Here is a 14,494-nt window from a genome sequence, read left to right as displayed (position 1 = left end):
TAATTAGTAATTATACTTTACTCGGAAAATGAGGCACTAAAAACCTATCTGAGGCGCAAAGATTTTGGCTTATATCTTACCCCCAAGTTGTGCAAACCTGACCTCCAACATAATTTCAGGAAGTCTGGGACAGTGGTGGGTCTTTCTTTTTCCCAGCAAAATTCTCTCTTGTATATGAGGTCTCTTTCTCCCTAACGTAATTCAGAAATAAGGATTCTGTTCCATTTCAGTGTTGAACTACAATTCCTTCCATCTCTGTCTACTGGATATGGAGACAGGACTAACAGGGTTTGGCATCCAACAATATTTGAAGGACTATGTACCGTTTTTCCAACCTTGACATGATAGCAGGTTGTTATGTCTAGTATATATGTGAATGCAAAGGTTTTTCAAAGTTATGTTATATCTTTGCAAAGACAGGTTTAAAAATATAAAATCCATGCAAATTTAGCTCTGTGTTTCTCCTGCCTGCTTCTGTGTGCTATCTGTATGGCAGAGTCAGGGTATTTCGTAAGATATGTCTTTAATAGAAAAGTCCTATTCTGTTCAAGAAGAAGGATGGCCTTCTGCCTGTCAGAACTTGGAAATGTTACTTCTTTGGAAAGTAGCTCCAGAATTCCTTGACCAGCATGGCCACTGGGAAATGGAAAGGAGTGGTTGGTGCTATCATGAGCTTGTTGAAGGAAGGGCTTTAATTTTTGTAAACTGCCTTGAGGCTCAGTATTGGAAGAAGGATGGGATATTGATTAATCAAAAAGATGATGAAATACAGTGGAATTTGGTTCCAGCAGGCCAAAATCAATGGATGCTCAAGTATAGAATGGCAGTAAAATGATATCCCTTATATAAAATGGCAAATCAAGGTTTACTTTGGGGAAATTAAAAAGTATATATTCAAGTTATGGATGATCGAATCCATGGTTATGGAGAGTCAAATGTATCATTTCAAAGTAATACAGAAAACAAAATCATTCACGTTAGTCCCTTAAAAATGCCAGCATTCACTGTCAAGCACTATGTTTATTACATAATACAACCATCAGGCACAAGATTGTAAGCAAAATTTAAAATGTCTTCATCAGTCTAGACCAGCAACCTGTAAATTTTGGGTCTCCAAGATATTTTGGAATACAACTCCCATCAGCCCTTGACAGCATGGTCAGAAGAATATAATGAAAGGCACTTGATTGGGAAAAGGAAGGTTGGTGAGGAGCAGGGACAAGGTGTTATACTATAGCCATAGGCTGCATGTATAAACTGTCTTTAGACAACATACAGAAGAAAAGCAAGTTTAAGTAGATTAGACTACGACAGGCTGTATGTCTTAAAACCTAATATGCGTGGATATCAATATCCATGTGAAAATTTAGCTGCTGGTCTTATAGTGAGATCTTTGGCAGCAAAAAAGATCCTCTTCCAGCCTCACAATCTTAAAGGCTTGGGAAATGAAGCAGGTTTTTTTTTTACTGCACCAGAATACCAAAGTATAATCCAGAAAAGCTCCAGATCTGCCACTAAAGCAGAATTCATGGCCTAACACATGGACCAACAATAAAAGTGTGCTCTAGCCATCAATTCTGTTCTTCCAGTTGTTTGCCAACCCTTGTCTCTGTCGAGGGGAAATTGTTTAGTTATGGTGAGAGCATAGTTAGACTTCCCAAACATGCCAAAGTTGCACAGGCTTCCTAGGAATTATGTGTATTGATGAATTGTAGATGCAGCTTTACCCTTACCTTGAGAGTTTGCTTTCTGCAAATGAGGAACAGAAAAGGGATCACTATATGGAAGCAATGACTGGATTTTGTCTCATAAAGGGATGCTGGTTTTCTAGTACATTTAATAAAAGCTGCAAGAAGCCAGTTTGGGGTTCGGCTGCCTGCTACAGCCTCAGGATATAGATAGGTTCAGATATATGTGGAGACTGGGAGGGTGGAATGAAGGCTGCAGAAGTCAGATAAGCACCTTGGAGTTGCCCTGTGCCAAGCTGATTTAATTAAGAGCTGCATTTGGGTGTTGAAATGAAGAGACAACTCATGTGACGGCAATGGCAAATCTTTCTTAATAGTATGGGGTGTCACCACTAGTCTGCACTACATTACAATTTCTCCGTTTTATGTCTTGTCATGCTTCTGATGGACCCAAACAAAACATCAGTTCAGAAGTATCACTGCATCCCTTGTTCATGAAGTTGTTGTCATCTTATGTATTCCCAAAACATCTGCAGGCTGGAAGTGAGAATTAAAACTATGGGACAGGAGGTCTGTTCTTGTTATCTCCCCACAGGTAAGCTGTCAACTCCTACAAAGCTCTTATTTGCCACAAAGAACATTGGGAGTCATTTTCAGCAGAGAAAACAGTATAAATCCAAGGGGGGCAGCTAAGTGTGCGTAAAGCTGCCTTCATTTAAAATAGTATGGAAAGAGAAGCTCAAGGCACGGATTGAAAGATACATAGAAAGTTACATCCATTCTGACCCCAAGCCGCACAGGGAAGAGAGCTGGTTTTCCTCTACGGACAAAAGAAAATCCAGAGATTCTCGCACATTTCATCTTCTCCTCTTCCTCCTTCATAAGACTCAGCATCTCAGTGAAAAGTGTGAAGGAGACAACACTGATACATTGACACTGCTCAAAACAGGCCAATCTCTTGAACTTAGTATGGAGGGAGGAAAGAATTACAAAAGCAGGGGGCTCTGGCTCCAGTTTAAGAGTTGTAGGCATCTTAAGGTTGATCTCAGCCTGAAACACAGCTCAGACCCAAAGCACGAGGGATTATAAATATAATAGACCTCCCATATGCACAACTCTTCTCCCTCAAACCCCCTTAATCCTGGCGTTTGAGAATTAGCTACAAAGACATTTATTACAATTCAGTGAGGTTCACAAAGGTGCTTTCGTGCAATCAGTACAAGTCATTCATTTGGTTGTTTCAAAGATAGCCCTGAATATTTGTAAAAAATCAAACACACATATGAAAAAACAATTATGACCAAAAAGATAGAAAGTCTAAATTAGATTCCAAATTCCATAAGTCCTTCATTCAATGATATTGCAGTAAATCACCTCATCCCTTTGAAAAGAAGAAACAACTGGCTGGAGAAGTTCTTGCAGTCCAAACCATGATCCCAAACAGAAGGCAGGACAGACTCATGGAATAATAGGGTCTCCATAAGAACACTGTGTTTCGATGGCAAGATTGTAGTTTTCTCCTTTCCCTCCTTTATATGTACTTGTCACAATCCTAAGCCAGCCTCTCTCTCCCTGCAAAATATTAAATTGCATTAGTTACAGAGACACAGTAGCTTTTGAATGTCATTTAAAATCCAGACAAGATTTGCATTACAAGTCCACAAACCTCCTAACTGACATACCTGTGGCTAAAATCTTTCAAGTTCCTTTCTATATAGCATTGTTCTTAAAATACAAAGTTATACAACATGCCTAAACTGTGTGAGTGGGGAATGCACCCTAACATCACATATGGGTGCCTGGAACAGTGACAGATTTCCATGGACAGTTTGTCCAGCAAAATGTGTCTCCAAGAAAAGAAAATGTCACTAACAGACAAAATGTGGAATGAGAAGCACACAACAAGTGGCCCAGTATGGCAACTTCTCACAAATAAGAGCAGGTATTATGTTATTATGCAAAGCGATATTTCGGCACCTTTGAAACTCAGAGAGAAAGAAGCTGGTAAGATAAACTTTCAGACTTGAGTTTACTTCATCAGATGCATGGAGTGAAGACATCTGATGATACAGATTAAAACATGAAAACCTATGCTACCAACTTATTTGGCTCAGTCACAAAGGTGCTACAACAGGCATGGACAAACTTGAGCCCGCCAGGTGGACTCCAACTCCAACAATTCCTAACAGCCTACCCGCCCATGCCTGTGCTACAAGATCTCTTTGCATATCGATCTAAACTAACATGGATATGTTTCCAACACAGGTTATTTTTCCTTTTGGTTGAGTCCTAGAAGTGCCTTTTGCAGAAAACTATTTCTTATGTACTAGAATCATAGTGAAACTTGGACAACAGTTAGTTAGTTTAACAAGTACCCATTGAATCACTGGATCTACTCTGCTAGGGAACAAACAATAGTATTTAGGCATTAGAGTATTTGGACCAGGTCTCTGATTCGCTCCATATTAAGTAAAAAATTTCCTATAAAATTTACTCTGTAATTTAGAAGTAGATTCTTGTGAAAGTGTTGCAAGAAATTTCGGAAGGTAGGAAAGTACGGTTCCTGAATGCAACCTATGGTCATTCTGGGAGAAGGAGGACCTTTTGAATCTATGGGCCCTCACAGTCTATCTATAGACCATTCCTTCTGGAACCAAATTGGTATCAGGACACCAAGACCAGGAAACCCTACTATAATCATCATTGAAGGCTTTCAGGACACAAGCTGAACTCACTGCAGAACTCTCTATCTACTCACTGAGTAACACTTCCACCATATCTTATGGCCCTTTGCATTTATGCCTTGCATCTCATTTTCACACAGAAAGGGAGAGAGGGGTGGGTGGGGATCAGGAAGTCTAGAATCCTAAATGGCACAGCGTTCTAGTTCTATATATGCACACCCTTGTTACAGTCAGCTATTCAATAGCCCCCAAATGTATTGCTGAGCTGGTCAAGACCCTTGAGTAGCAATCCTATGGCTGGGACGGTATTAAAGAAGCATCTGGTCTCACCCTCATAGTTGCACACAGAACAATAACATCACTCACTAAGGGCTACCAATATCATCTGGAGCTCTTAGCAAATGAGTTAACCCAGTGGTTCTCAACCTGGGGTCCCCAGATGTTTTTGGCATACAACTCTCAGAAATTCCAGCCAGTTTAACAGCTGTTAGGATTTCTGGGAGTTGAAGGCCAAAAACATCTGGGGACCCCATGTTGAGAACCACTGAGTTAATCCTTTTGCCTTTGACTACAACAGTGGGGTCCCCAGATGTTTTTGGCCTTCAACTCCCAGAAATCCTAACAACTGGTAAACTGGCTGGGACTTCTGAGAGTTGTACGCCAAAAATATCTGGGGACCCCAGGTTGAGAACCACTGGACTACAAGGACATAACCAGATGTGCCTCCAATACACAATGCCCTCCATCAACCATGAAATGGCCATTGGGGAACTATAGTAGACTTGGAAGGGCTTTGGTTATTGTGGAGGGAGGGATGAATACCAGTCTTTACAACAACCTAATACAGACATTCACTTATGCCTGTGTATTTCACTTAGAGGACACCAGATAAAAGTCTCATGGATTCAAGACCAACATCCAGACTTTACAATGTATGCATTGCTCATCTATAACAGATCTTTAGGGGGAAGTAGAGAGAGTGATGTCAAGGGAAGGGTTTTTCTTCCTGTTTCTTTTCTCATGCTCACCCAGGGCTCGCCCCAAGAGTTGCGGACAATCCAGTATTCTGTTTCATTTTCTACTCCCCAGCCAGCAACAGAGACGATGTGGTTTATAAAGGGAGAGGGATGGTATTCTGCATAAAGTCCTCCAGTGTAGTCGTCCAGCTTTGGAGTGGCCATAATCCCGCAACTGTTTTAAATGATATCATATATTAATTTCACCATCAGTCACAAGCAACAGGTTTAAATGATCTGCTCAGAGTTTAACATCTCAAAAGAATAAGTGCTCATGTTCTCATATCTTGCACAAAACATGCACAGTATGAATACATTCTGTGACTAGCATTTCAATGAAACCAAATGGCGCTTCCATGGGGTCTTCAGTGCAATCCCCTATGCATACATTCAGTGCAGCTTATTGCCAGGAAAGGGGTTTATTTTAGGACATTTTCTTAAAGAAAAACAAACAGAAACAGATCATAGTCACTTATTATGCACTTGGCTTTGGTTTTACCTGATGGGACCATTCTCATAGATTTCGGCCATCATTTTCTCTCGTCCCGCGACTGTTCCATAATCTGCAACTTTCCAGAGAGTGTAGTTCTTCACGATGTGACATTGTCCAAAAGTAACGCATGTTCCACATTGATTGAACTTCTGGCATGCTGCAAAATAAACAAGGAAAGTGTATCAGACAGTATGCAGTCCATCTTGTGAGAAATAATCAGGAATAAAAGTTATATATAGGGCAGGCATGGGCCAACTTGGGCTCTCTAGGTGTTTTGGATTTCAACTCCCACCATTCCTAACAGCCTCAGGCCCCTTCCTTTCCCCCCTCAGCCGCTTAAGCGGCTGAGGGGGAAAAGGAAAGGGCCCGAGGCTGTTAGGAATGGTGGGAGTTGAAGTCCAAAACACCTGGAGAACCCAAGCTGGCCCATGCCTGATACAGAAGATGCTTTAATGTCATGTTGGTTTGTATTATTCCTACTCCATATCATCGTACATTCGAGAGAAGAAAAACTCAAAGTGTGCAGCTGCATTTTATCAAACCAAGAAAACAAACAAAAACCAGAACAAAATTCATTATAAAACACCTCCCAGCATGGAAGTTTCTCATCCAAAAATGAGAAAACATGGACCCTGCTTGGCTTCCTTAAATACAAACTTCCATATTGTGAGCCGCCACCAGTAAGTCCCTGTCATTCAACCACAGAAGCAAAAGTGGAGGTTCTCTGATCCCTTGGATTAAGACTCTGGGAAACCTGAGTTTGGAACCCACTCAGCCATGAAAATCCACTGGGTAATCTTGGGCAAGTCACACTGTCTCAGCCTCAGAGGAAGGCAAGGGCAAACCCCACTCAGATCTCCAGAGTCATAGTCCAGTTCTCAAACCATTCCACCATGCAGTCTCTACCAGTAAGCACAGACAGTGGGAATTGTTTAGAAAAACTACAAACAAACAAACAAAGCCATTTGAATTTCTTTCCTGCCTGTGCAACCAGCTTTGGGTAGGAAAAAGTAGGAGAGGGTAGCCCTTGCTTTTGAGCTCACGTACGCTGGTCTTTTGCTTGGTAATTGTTGCAGGTCTCATCTGGGATGCCGTGCTCATGCGCATACTGCCAGACAGCGCCGTCATCTCCTCCTTCACAGGATCCTGCATTGCCACAGTCAATGACATGCTGAACGGAGAGGTAAGCGGAGGGCCAGGCCCCTTTCTTCTTGATATTGATGCGATCTGAGGCACAAATGGAAATAATGTGAAGCAAATTAAGCTGTCAAAACAAGAGGAGACAACTGAAGAAGCAATTTTTTTTTTAGATAAACATCATGCTACTGTATTGTGCAAGTTGTGTACTTTGGCCAATGGTTCCTGTTTTGGAGATACCTTTAGAAAACAAGGGATGTAACTGAAATAAATATGCAACTGAAACCAGCTCTCCATGTGACAAGTCTGGCAGAACAAGCCAAAATATATCTGGCCCATAGGGATTCAGGACAAGTTTCTTCAGTGGTGAAAGAAGATGGTGGAGCTGTAGCTACAAGACCTGAAGCAGTTTACTTCTTTGTTCATAAGCAGGAACATATTTCAAAGGTTCCCAGGGACAGTGCACACTGCTAATGGGAATTACTGCAGAATTTTAAGATTTTCTGGAAAATACATTGCACCAAAATATTAGGAAGAACTTCCTTTTGGTAAAAGCTGTCCAACATTGGAATATTCTGCCTCAAAGTACGGTGGAATCTCCACTACCCCTGGAGGTTCTTAAGCAGAGGCTGGGTGGCCATCTGTCAGGAGTGCTTTGATTAGATGTTTCTGCATGGCAGGGGTTGGCCTGGATGACCCTTAGGTCTTTTCCAACTCAGTGATTTTCTGATCTATGTCCACCCCACCCCCATAAATGAAAGAATTTGCTTTTTTGGATTGCAACTCTCAAAGTTAACATGGACATGCACCATGTTGGTTGTGAGATTCTGGGATTTGTAGTTCAAAACGTAATCTCTCTAATCCCTGAATATAAGCTTGTATTTGGCTATACAGGCTGGTATCTTGTTCGTGATATAGCATACATATATTGTGCTGTACATGCAAAGGAATTATTTGACATCTTGTGCGACCAACCCCTTTCATATACTTCATCATGATGAATTGCACATTGCGTAATGGGGTCCAGATACAAATACAGATACAGATAAGATACAGATACAGATATTCTGTACTAGGTTTACATAATGCTAGTGTGGCATATATTCCTATATTGATATTTATGAAGGACTGCAGCTAAAATGGGTGACTTGTGGGGTGGAAGCTGACATATTGCTACCCCACACACAATTACTTTGCACCTGATACTGATTAGTAAGCCACAGATGTAGTGAAAAAAGAAGTAGATGCCACAAAAAAACAACATCTTCCCACTTCTGTTATTGAGCAGGAGCTTGCATCTTACTTACTTCATCGCTTCCTTCCCCTTTTTACAAATCGCAGCTCTTCTCTCACTAAAGTCCTCTTTGGATTCATTCATTTACCACGGTTATGTCACTTTGTTCTCAAAGTGGCAGAACTTTCAATTGTAATTTTAAACCTTAACTTTAATCTTTGGGATTAGTTTTCAGAGTCCCAACAGGTCACATGACCACTGAGTTGCAGACCATAAAATCAGCATTTCCAGTGGCTAACTTCATACGAACAATGTAAACTCACTGGAGATTATACAGCCAATAGTTATGGCTACCACGTTCAGGGAGGTTGAGGAATTGAGCAGCTCCTTCTTCAAATATCCATGTCTGGAATTTATGATTGCAGTTATAAATGCACAACCTAGAGCTTTGCTTTTGTGACTGATTCATATTCACAATCCTGACATTCATGTAGTGTAGAGATATGGAAAGCATAAAATTTCCAATCCTGGTTTACCAGGCAGCAGCTGCTCTAAACAACAGAGCTTTGTTCTCCTATCAACTTGGATGCAGCAGATTGGCATTTCCACCACCATCTCTCCAGAAAGTGATCTCTGGAACAAGGAGGATTTTTAACCGGGAACCTCTTTATGACTGCTGTGTCAAGAGATCCCTCAGGGATCTTAACTGTACCTTGATCACAGGGGGGAAAGATCCTGCTGTTGCTCACAGAAGCTTCTGCCTGTAAGTATTTAAGGTGGCTGGGCTGAGAGATGCTGCTTAGATTTCTATCACAATACTATTATTGTGTTATTACTTCACTTTAACTACCATGACAACATTTTGTGGAATTTTGGGATTTGTAGTTTAACAGGGCCCAAGGGTTTTCTGCCTGAAAACTCTAAATATCCCTTCCTAAACTGCAAATCTCAGCATTTCCTACAAATTGTAGGTGAAGTGGAATAACAGTTAAATAATAGTGTCATATGATAGAGCCCAGAGCTACACACCAAGTTAGTTCCATGACAAAGTAGCTGATCTAGGATCTTGGCAAATGCTTTTCCAGTCCAACAAGGCAAACCACAATAAAAGAACAAAGGCAATATCAAAAGGGAATTGGCACACAAGTAAGGATCAAGGAAAGAAAACCCAGGCATTCCCCTGGATGTATTCCAGTAAGTTGTGGGCATTTACTAATCCTGGCACAAGACCAAAATCAGTCCAAGCCCACTTGCTTTACCTGCCAAAGCGCTGGTGCTGCCATGAGCCCAACAGGACCCACAATACTGAGGGATGTGCTGGTTCCGAGTCGTGCTCACGTAATTGACCCCGTCTACATTCCTCCAGTCCCAGGACTTGGGCAGCTCAGAGATGTCCAAATATTCATGGGGACGAGGGTAGGTTCTGTGTGGTGGAAGAAAAGGAGAGAACAGATTAAATCTTGGTTCCACATTTGATGAGGAACGAGTAGGGTCTTATTCATTGTTTATTTCATTTACATGAAATCTTGTGAGCAGAAGGCGATATGTATGGTTCTCTCCTTCCCATTTTAGTCTCACAACCTGCAAAGCAGGTTGCAGTAAAAAAGAAGAATTAGCTAAGGTCACCCAGGGAACATAATGAGTGGATTAAAATCTGAATTATCTCTCTGCTTGCCCCCACCCCAGTCTTATATATTGACTTATCCTTCCCCAAAGATGGTGCCTTTGGGGAGGGATAGGCCAATATATAAGGCTGGGATGCGGGTGTTACAGCACCATGTCTGCACAGAATTTAGGAGACCCTGTCTTTCTTTTCCACTACTCTTAAGTGGCACATACAATGAAAAGGTCTTTTCAGTGGCTGCTCCCAGCCCATGGAGCTTCTTCCAATGGACACCAAGATGCCATACTCATATAGCTATCCAGGTAGGCTTTCTTGATTTGAGGATACCACATTTTAGCTGCAACAGGAAAATCCAAAAGAAGTGGGAGTCAAGGAACTAGAACTGGGCTCTAAGGTTTGTACCTCCAACAATAATAAGTTTTTAATTGTTTTATTGTGATATTTATATTTATGTATCCCAGTCTGTTTCCCTCCATTGTTTATGCCCTTCCACAAAGCTATGTAAAATCCACATTGAACTGGATTATATGACAGTGTGGAGTCAGATAATCAAGTTCAAAGCAGATATTGTGGATTATCAACCTTGATGTTTTGGGTTATATGGCTGTGTGGAAGGGCACTGTATTTACCTATACAGCACCAAACAGTTTTCCATATGCAACCATACAAAGGCTTCTTGAGCAATTCAATGATCTCCGCCTAAGGAAGGAACGGGAAGCCACACCAAGCAAAGACACAATCTGGATCTTAAAGGAAGTCGCTTTTTCTGTTGCTAAAGGGATTTACACTTTATTTCCTGGATTTTATGACTCTTTGTCTGCCAGAGCCCACAGAGTCAAAGAGATGATTGGCTACTGCCTATATGGATATCCCTCCAATGTGGATATTTTAAATGGCAACAACAAAAATATACCTACTAACCAGGAAACCTTTCTTGCCTGCCTGTCTTTCTTTCTTTTTCAGATTTTGGCAAACTACTGCTGCCTTAAGATGGAGATCTTAACTATATTTGTGGTTTTAAATTGTTCCTTGTGTGGTTATGTTTTAAGATGATAATCTGTTTCATCATGTGGTAATATTATAACTTACTGTGTTTCTATCTGTATCTTTTTAAATGTTTGGAAGTCAAGATATTGAGTTTCATTTTTTGGGGAAAGTGTGGAATATCCATAAACAATGGAGGGGAACAGACTGGGAAAGCAGTCTAATCGTATGGTTGAGACCCTTGAACGCTCTAAATCAGTCATGAGCCCATATCATCCATCACTAATGGTAAAAAACTGTAGGTGCTTCCCGGAAACAAGATCTGGCATAGTTTGACCTTTCTTGCCTGGGAATCACATGACTGCTTTTGCAAACTTAACTCTCTCCCCCCCCCCCCCAGCAAACATGTGATCATTCTCATGTGATTTCCCCCAAAGGAGGAATTTGACCGGCTTCTTGCACAACTGCCCCAGAAAATCCTACAATTGCTAGAAAAGCAGCTGTTTGGACTATGTCAGCACTTTTAAATGGTCTGAAAACAGGGAGATTGCTAATGTGTGCCTTCAAGTCATTTTCAACTTATGGCGACTCTTAAAGTAAGCCTATCACAGGATGCTATGCAAGGCTGGGAGTTGTAGTTGGAGAGGCACCAACACTCTTTGGCAGGGAAGACGAAAGGCCTTTTAAAACATGATTCCCATGATTCCATAGCATTGATCTATGACACATAAAGTGGAGTCAAACTGCATTAATTACTGAGCCCAGTGGCTGGCTGGACTGCTGACCCAAAGATTGGTGGTTCGAATTCGGGGAGTGGGGTGAGCTCTAGCTCCTCATGCGGGGACATGAGAGAAGCCTCCCACAGGATGGAAAACATCAAATATCTGGGCGATCCCTTGGGCAACATCCTTGCAGACAGCCAATTTTCTCACACCAGAAGTGACTTGCAGTTTCTCAAATCGCTAACACAAAAAAACTGCATTAATTCTGCTGTGTAGATGCACCCAAAGCCAACTGCATTGCTGAACAAATCTGGCCACAAAATTCCCTTGAGGGTTCTGTCTTAGGGTCTCTCCTTGCAGACGTTGTCCAGGGGACACCCGGTTGTTTTGATGTTTTTACCATCCTTGTGGAGCCTCCGATGGCCTAGGAGATAAAAGCCTCATGACTTGAAGGTTGGGTTGCTGACCTGAAGGCTGACAGGTTCGAATCCCACCCGGGGAGAGCGTGGATGAGCTCCCTCTATCAGCTCCAGCTTCATGCGGGGACATGAGAGAAGCCTCCCACAAAGATGGTAAAAACATCAAAACATCCGGGCATCCCCTGGGCAACATCCTTGCAGACGGCCAATTCTCTCACTCCAGAAGCAACTCCGGTGGCTCCTGACACGAAAAAAACAAACAAAAAAAATCCCCGCATGGAGCTGGAGCTGATAGAGGGAGCTCATCCGCGCTCTCCCCGGGTGGGATTCGAACCTGACAGCCTTCAGGTCAGCAACCCAACCTTCAAGTCACAAGGCTTTTATCCCCTAGGCCACCGGAGGCTCCTCTAAGTGCTATGGCTCAATGCTTTGGAATCACAGGAGCTGTAAAGATCTACAGAGATACTCGCAGGAACACATCAGCAAGCAAGAGTCCAAAAGTGGCAGGCTCAAACCTGGAACCTCAATAAGTGGCTGATGCCGGATGAGACTTGGAAGGCACTGAACAGACTAGATCAGGCATGGGCCAACTTGGAGGCTCCTTCCAGGTGTTTTGGACTTCCAACTCCCACCCTTCCTCACCGCCTCAGGCCCTTTCCTTTTCCCCCTCAGCCGCTTAAGCGGCTGAGAGGGAAAAGGAAGGGGCCTGAGGCGGTGAGGAAGGGTGGAAGTTGAAGTCCAAAACACCTGGAAGGAGCCTCCAAGTTGGCCCATACCTGGTGTTGATTCACCCTAGGACTTCTGAGACCAGGCTCAGCCATGGAAAGCTATGGGCAAGTCCCTCTCTCTCAGCCTCTGGGGAAGGAAGGCCATGGCAATTGGCTCTTCTGGGCAAACCTTGGAGAGAAAGCAGCGACAAGGTCATTTCAGGCCAGAAACCATTTGAAGCCGACGAACAGCAGGTCCTTCCTTCTGCGCACCACCTGTCTAAGAAGTGCATATAGGGTTCTTGCAGCAGCTTTGGAACCGAATTGAACTATTCCAGATTAAAGAAGCTCTGGTTTAGAATTCCACCTCCCTTTGGACTGTGTATATTCACCGCTTCAACAGTCTTTCCGCAAAATAATCTTTCGCTTTCTCTGCCAAAGGGTGGAACCCCGCTGACTCCATTGCAGCATTGCACCAGGATATTTAAAAGTGTTATCAAACTGTATTAATTCTAGAGTATAGATACAGCTCCCCTGTTCACCAAGGGCCATTCTTGCTCTCGGCACCCTTTTCTTACCGGAGAGAGGCCGCACTCCCTTTTAGCGGCTTGTAGCAGCTCTGTCCTTCCTGGAAATAGAGGCCGGCGCCCAAGGAAAGCCCCAGGAAGAGAGGCAGCCAGAGGAGAGGTGCCGCACGGAGGAAGCGCCCCGGCATGATCCCGCTGCAAAGTCCGCCTTGCGAGAAGAAGCTGGTCGGGGGTCTCCTTCTGGGCTGAGAATGGCCGGCAGAGAAAAAGAGGCAAAGCGAGGAGTTTGGCTCAGCCGCGTGATTTCGATGGGCTGCGCCTTTGTCTGGAGGGAGGAAAGAGGAGGAGCAAAACCAGAGAGGGAGAGAGAGAGATCTGCACAACCTCCGGTGAAATCATGAGCCGCCTCAGGCATTTTGCTGCCCGAAGTGGGAGGACAAGTGCCTTTTCTCTGAAGCAGGCAAGGAAAGGCTCCTCTTCTGCTGTGGCTCCAAATATAGCAGCTGTTAGGAATTGTGGGAGTTGTAGTCCAAAACACCTGGAGGGCCAAAGCTAACCCATGCCTGCCCTGGAATCATAGAAGAATAGAGTTGGGAGAGACCACATGGGTCATCTACTCCAACCCCCCCCCCCCCGCTAAGAAGCAGGAAATCGCATTCAAAGCACCCCCGACAGATGCCCATCCAACCTCTGCTTAAAAGCCTCCAAGGAAGGAGCCTCCACCACAGTCCGGGGGAGAGAGTTCCACTGTCGAACAGCCCTCACAGTGAGGAAGTTCTTCCTGATGTTCAGGTGGAATCTCCTTTCCTGTAGTTTGAAGCCATTGTTCCGTGTCCTAGTCTGCAGGGCAGCAGAAAACAAGCTTGCTCCCTCCTCCCTATGACTTCCCCTCACGTATTTGTACATGGCTATCATGTCTCCTCTCAGCCTTCTCTTCTGCAGGCTAAACATGCCCAGCTCTTTAAGCCGCTCCTCATAGGGCTTGTTCTCCAGACCCTTAATCATTTTAGTCGCCCTCCTCTGGACGCTTTCCAGCTTGTCAACATCTCCCTTCAACTGCGGTGCCCAAAATTGGACGCAGTATTCCAGGTGTGGTCTGACCAAGGCAGAATAGAGAGGGAGCATGACTTCCCTGGATCTAGACGCTATTCCCCTATTGATGCAGGCCAGAATCCCATTGGTTCTTTTAGCTGCCGCATCACATTGTTGGCTCATGTTTAACTTTTTGTCCACGAGGACTCCAAGGTCTTTTTCGCACA

General features: G+C 43.4%; 1 protein-coding gene across 1 annotated transcript; it reads right to left on the bottom strand.

Moving 5' to 3' along the window:
- Positions 1-1,000: 1,000 nt before the first annotated feature.
- Positions 1,001-13,578, bottom strand: LOC100559555 (cathepsin Z). Its single transcript, XM_008120493.3, has 6 exons — positions 13,287-13,578; positions 9,512-9,675; positions 6,929-7,108; positions 5,888-6,038; positions 5,401-5,563; positions 1,001-3,260 (listed from the first exon to the last, which is right to left on the bottom strand). Exons 1-6 carry the CDS (start codon positions 13,421-13,423, stop codon positions 3,147-3,149), a joined length of 909 nt encoding a protein of 302 aa, XP_008118700.1. The 5' UTR covers positions 13,424-13,578; the 3' UTR covers positions 1,001-3,146.
- Positions 13,579-14,494: the final 916 nt, after the last annotated feature.

The sequence above is a fragment of the Anolis carolinensis genome, chromosome 4 (assembly GCF_035594765.1).
Source record: "Anolis carolinensis isolate JA03-04 chromosome 4, rAnoCar3.1.pri, whole genome shotgun sequence".
Lineage (NCBI taxonomy): Eukaryota > Metazoa > Chordata > Lepidosauria > Squamata > Dactyloidae > Anolis > Anolis carolinensis.
The sequence above is the reverse complement of the archived record's forward strand: the minus strand, read 5'-3'. Positions and strand labels throughout refer to the sequence as shown.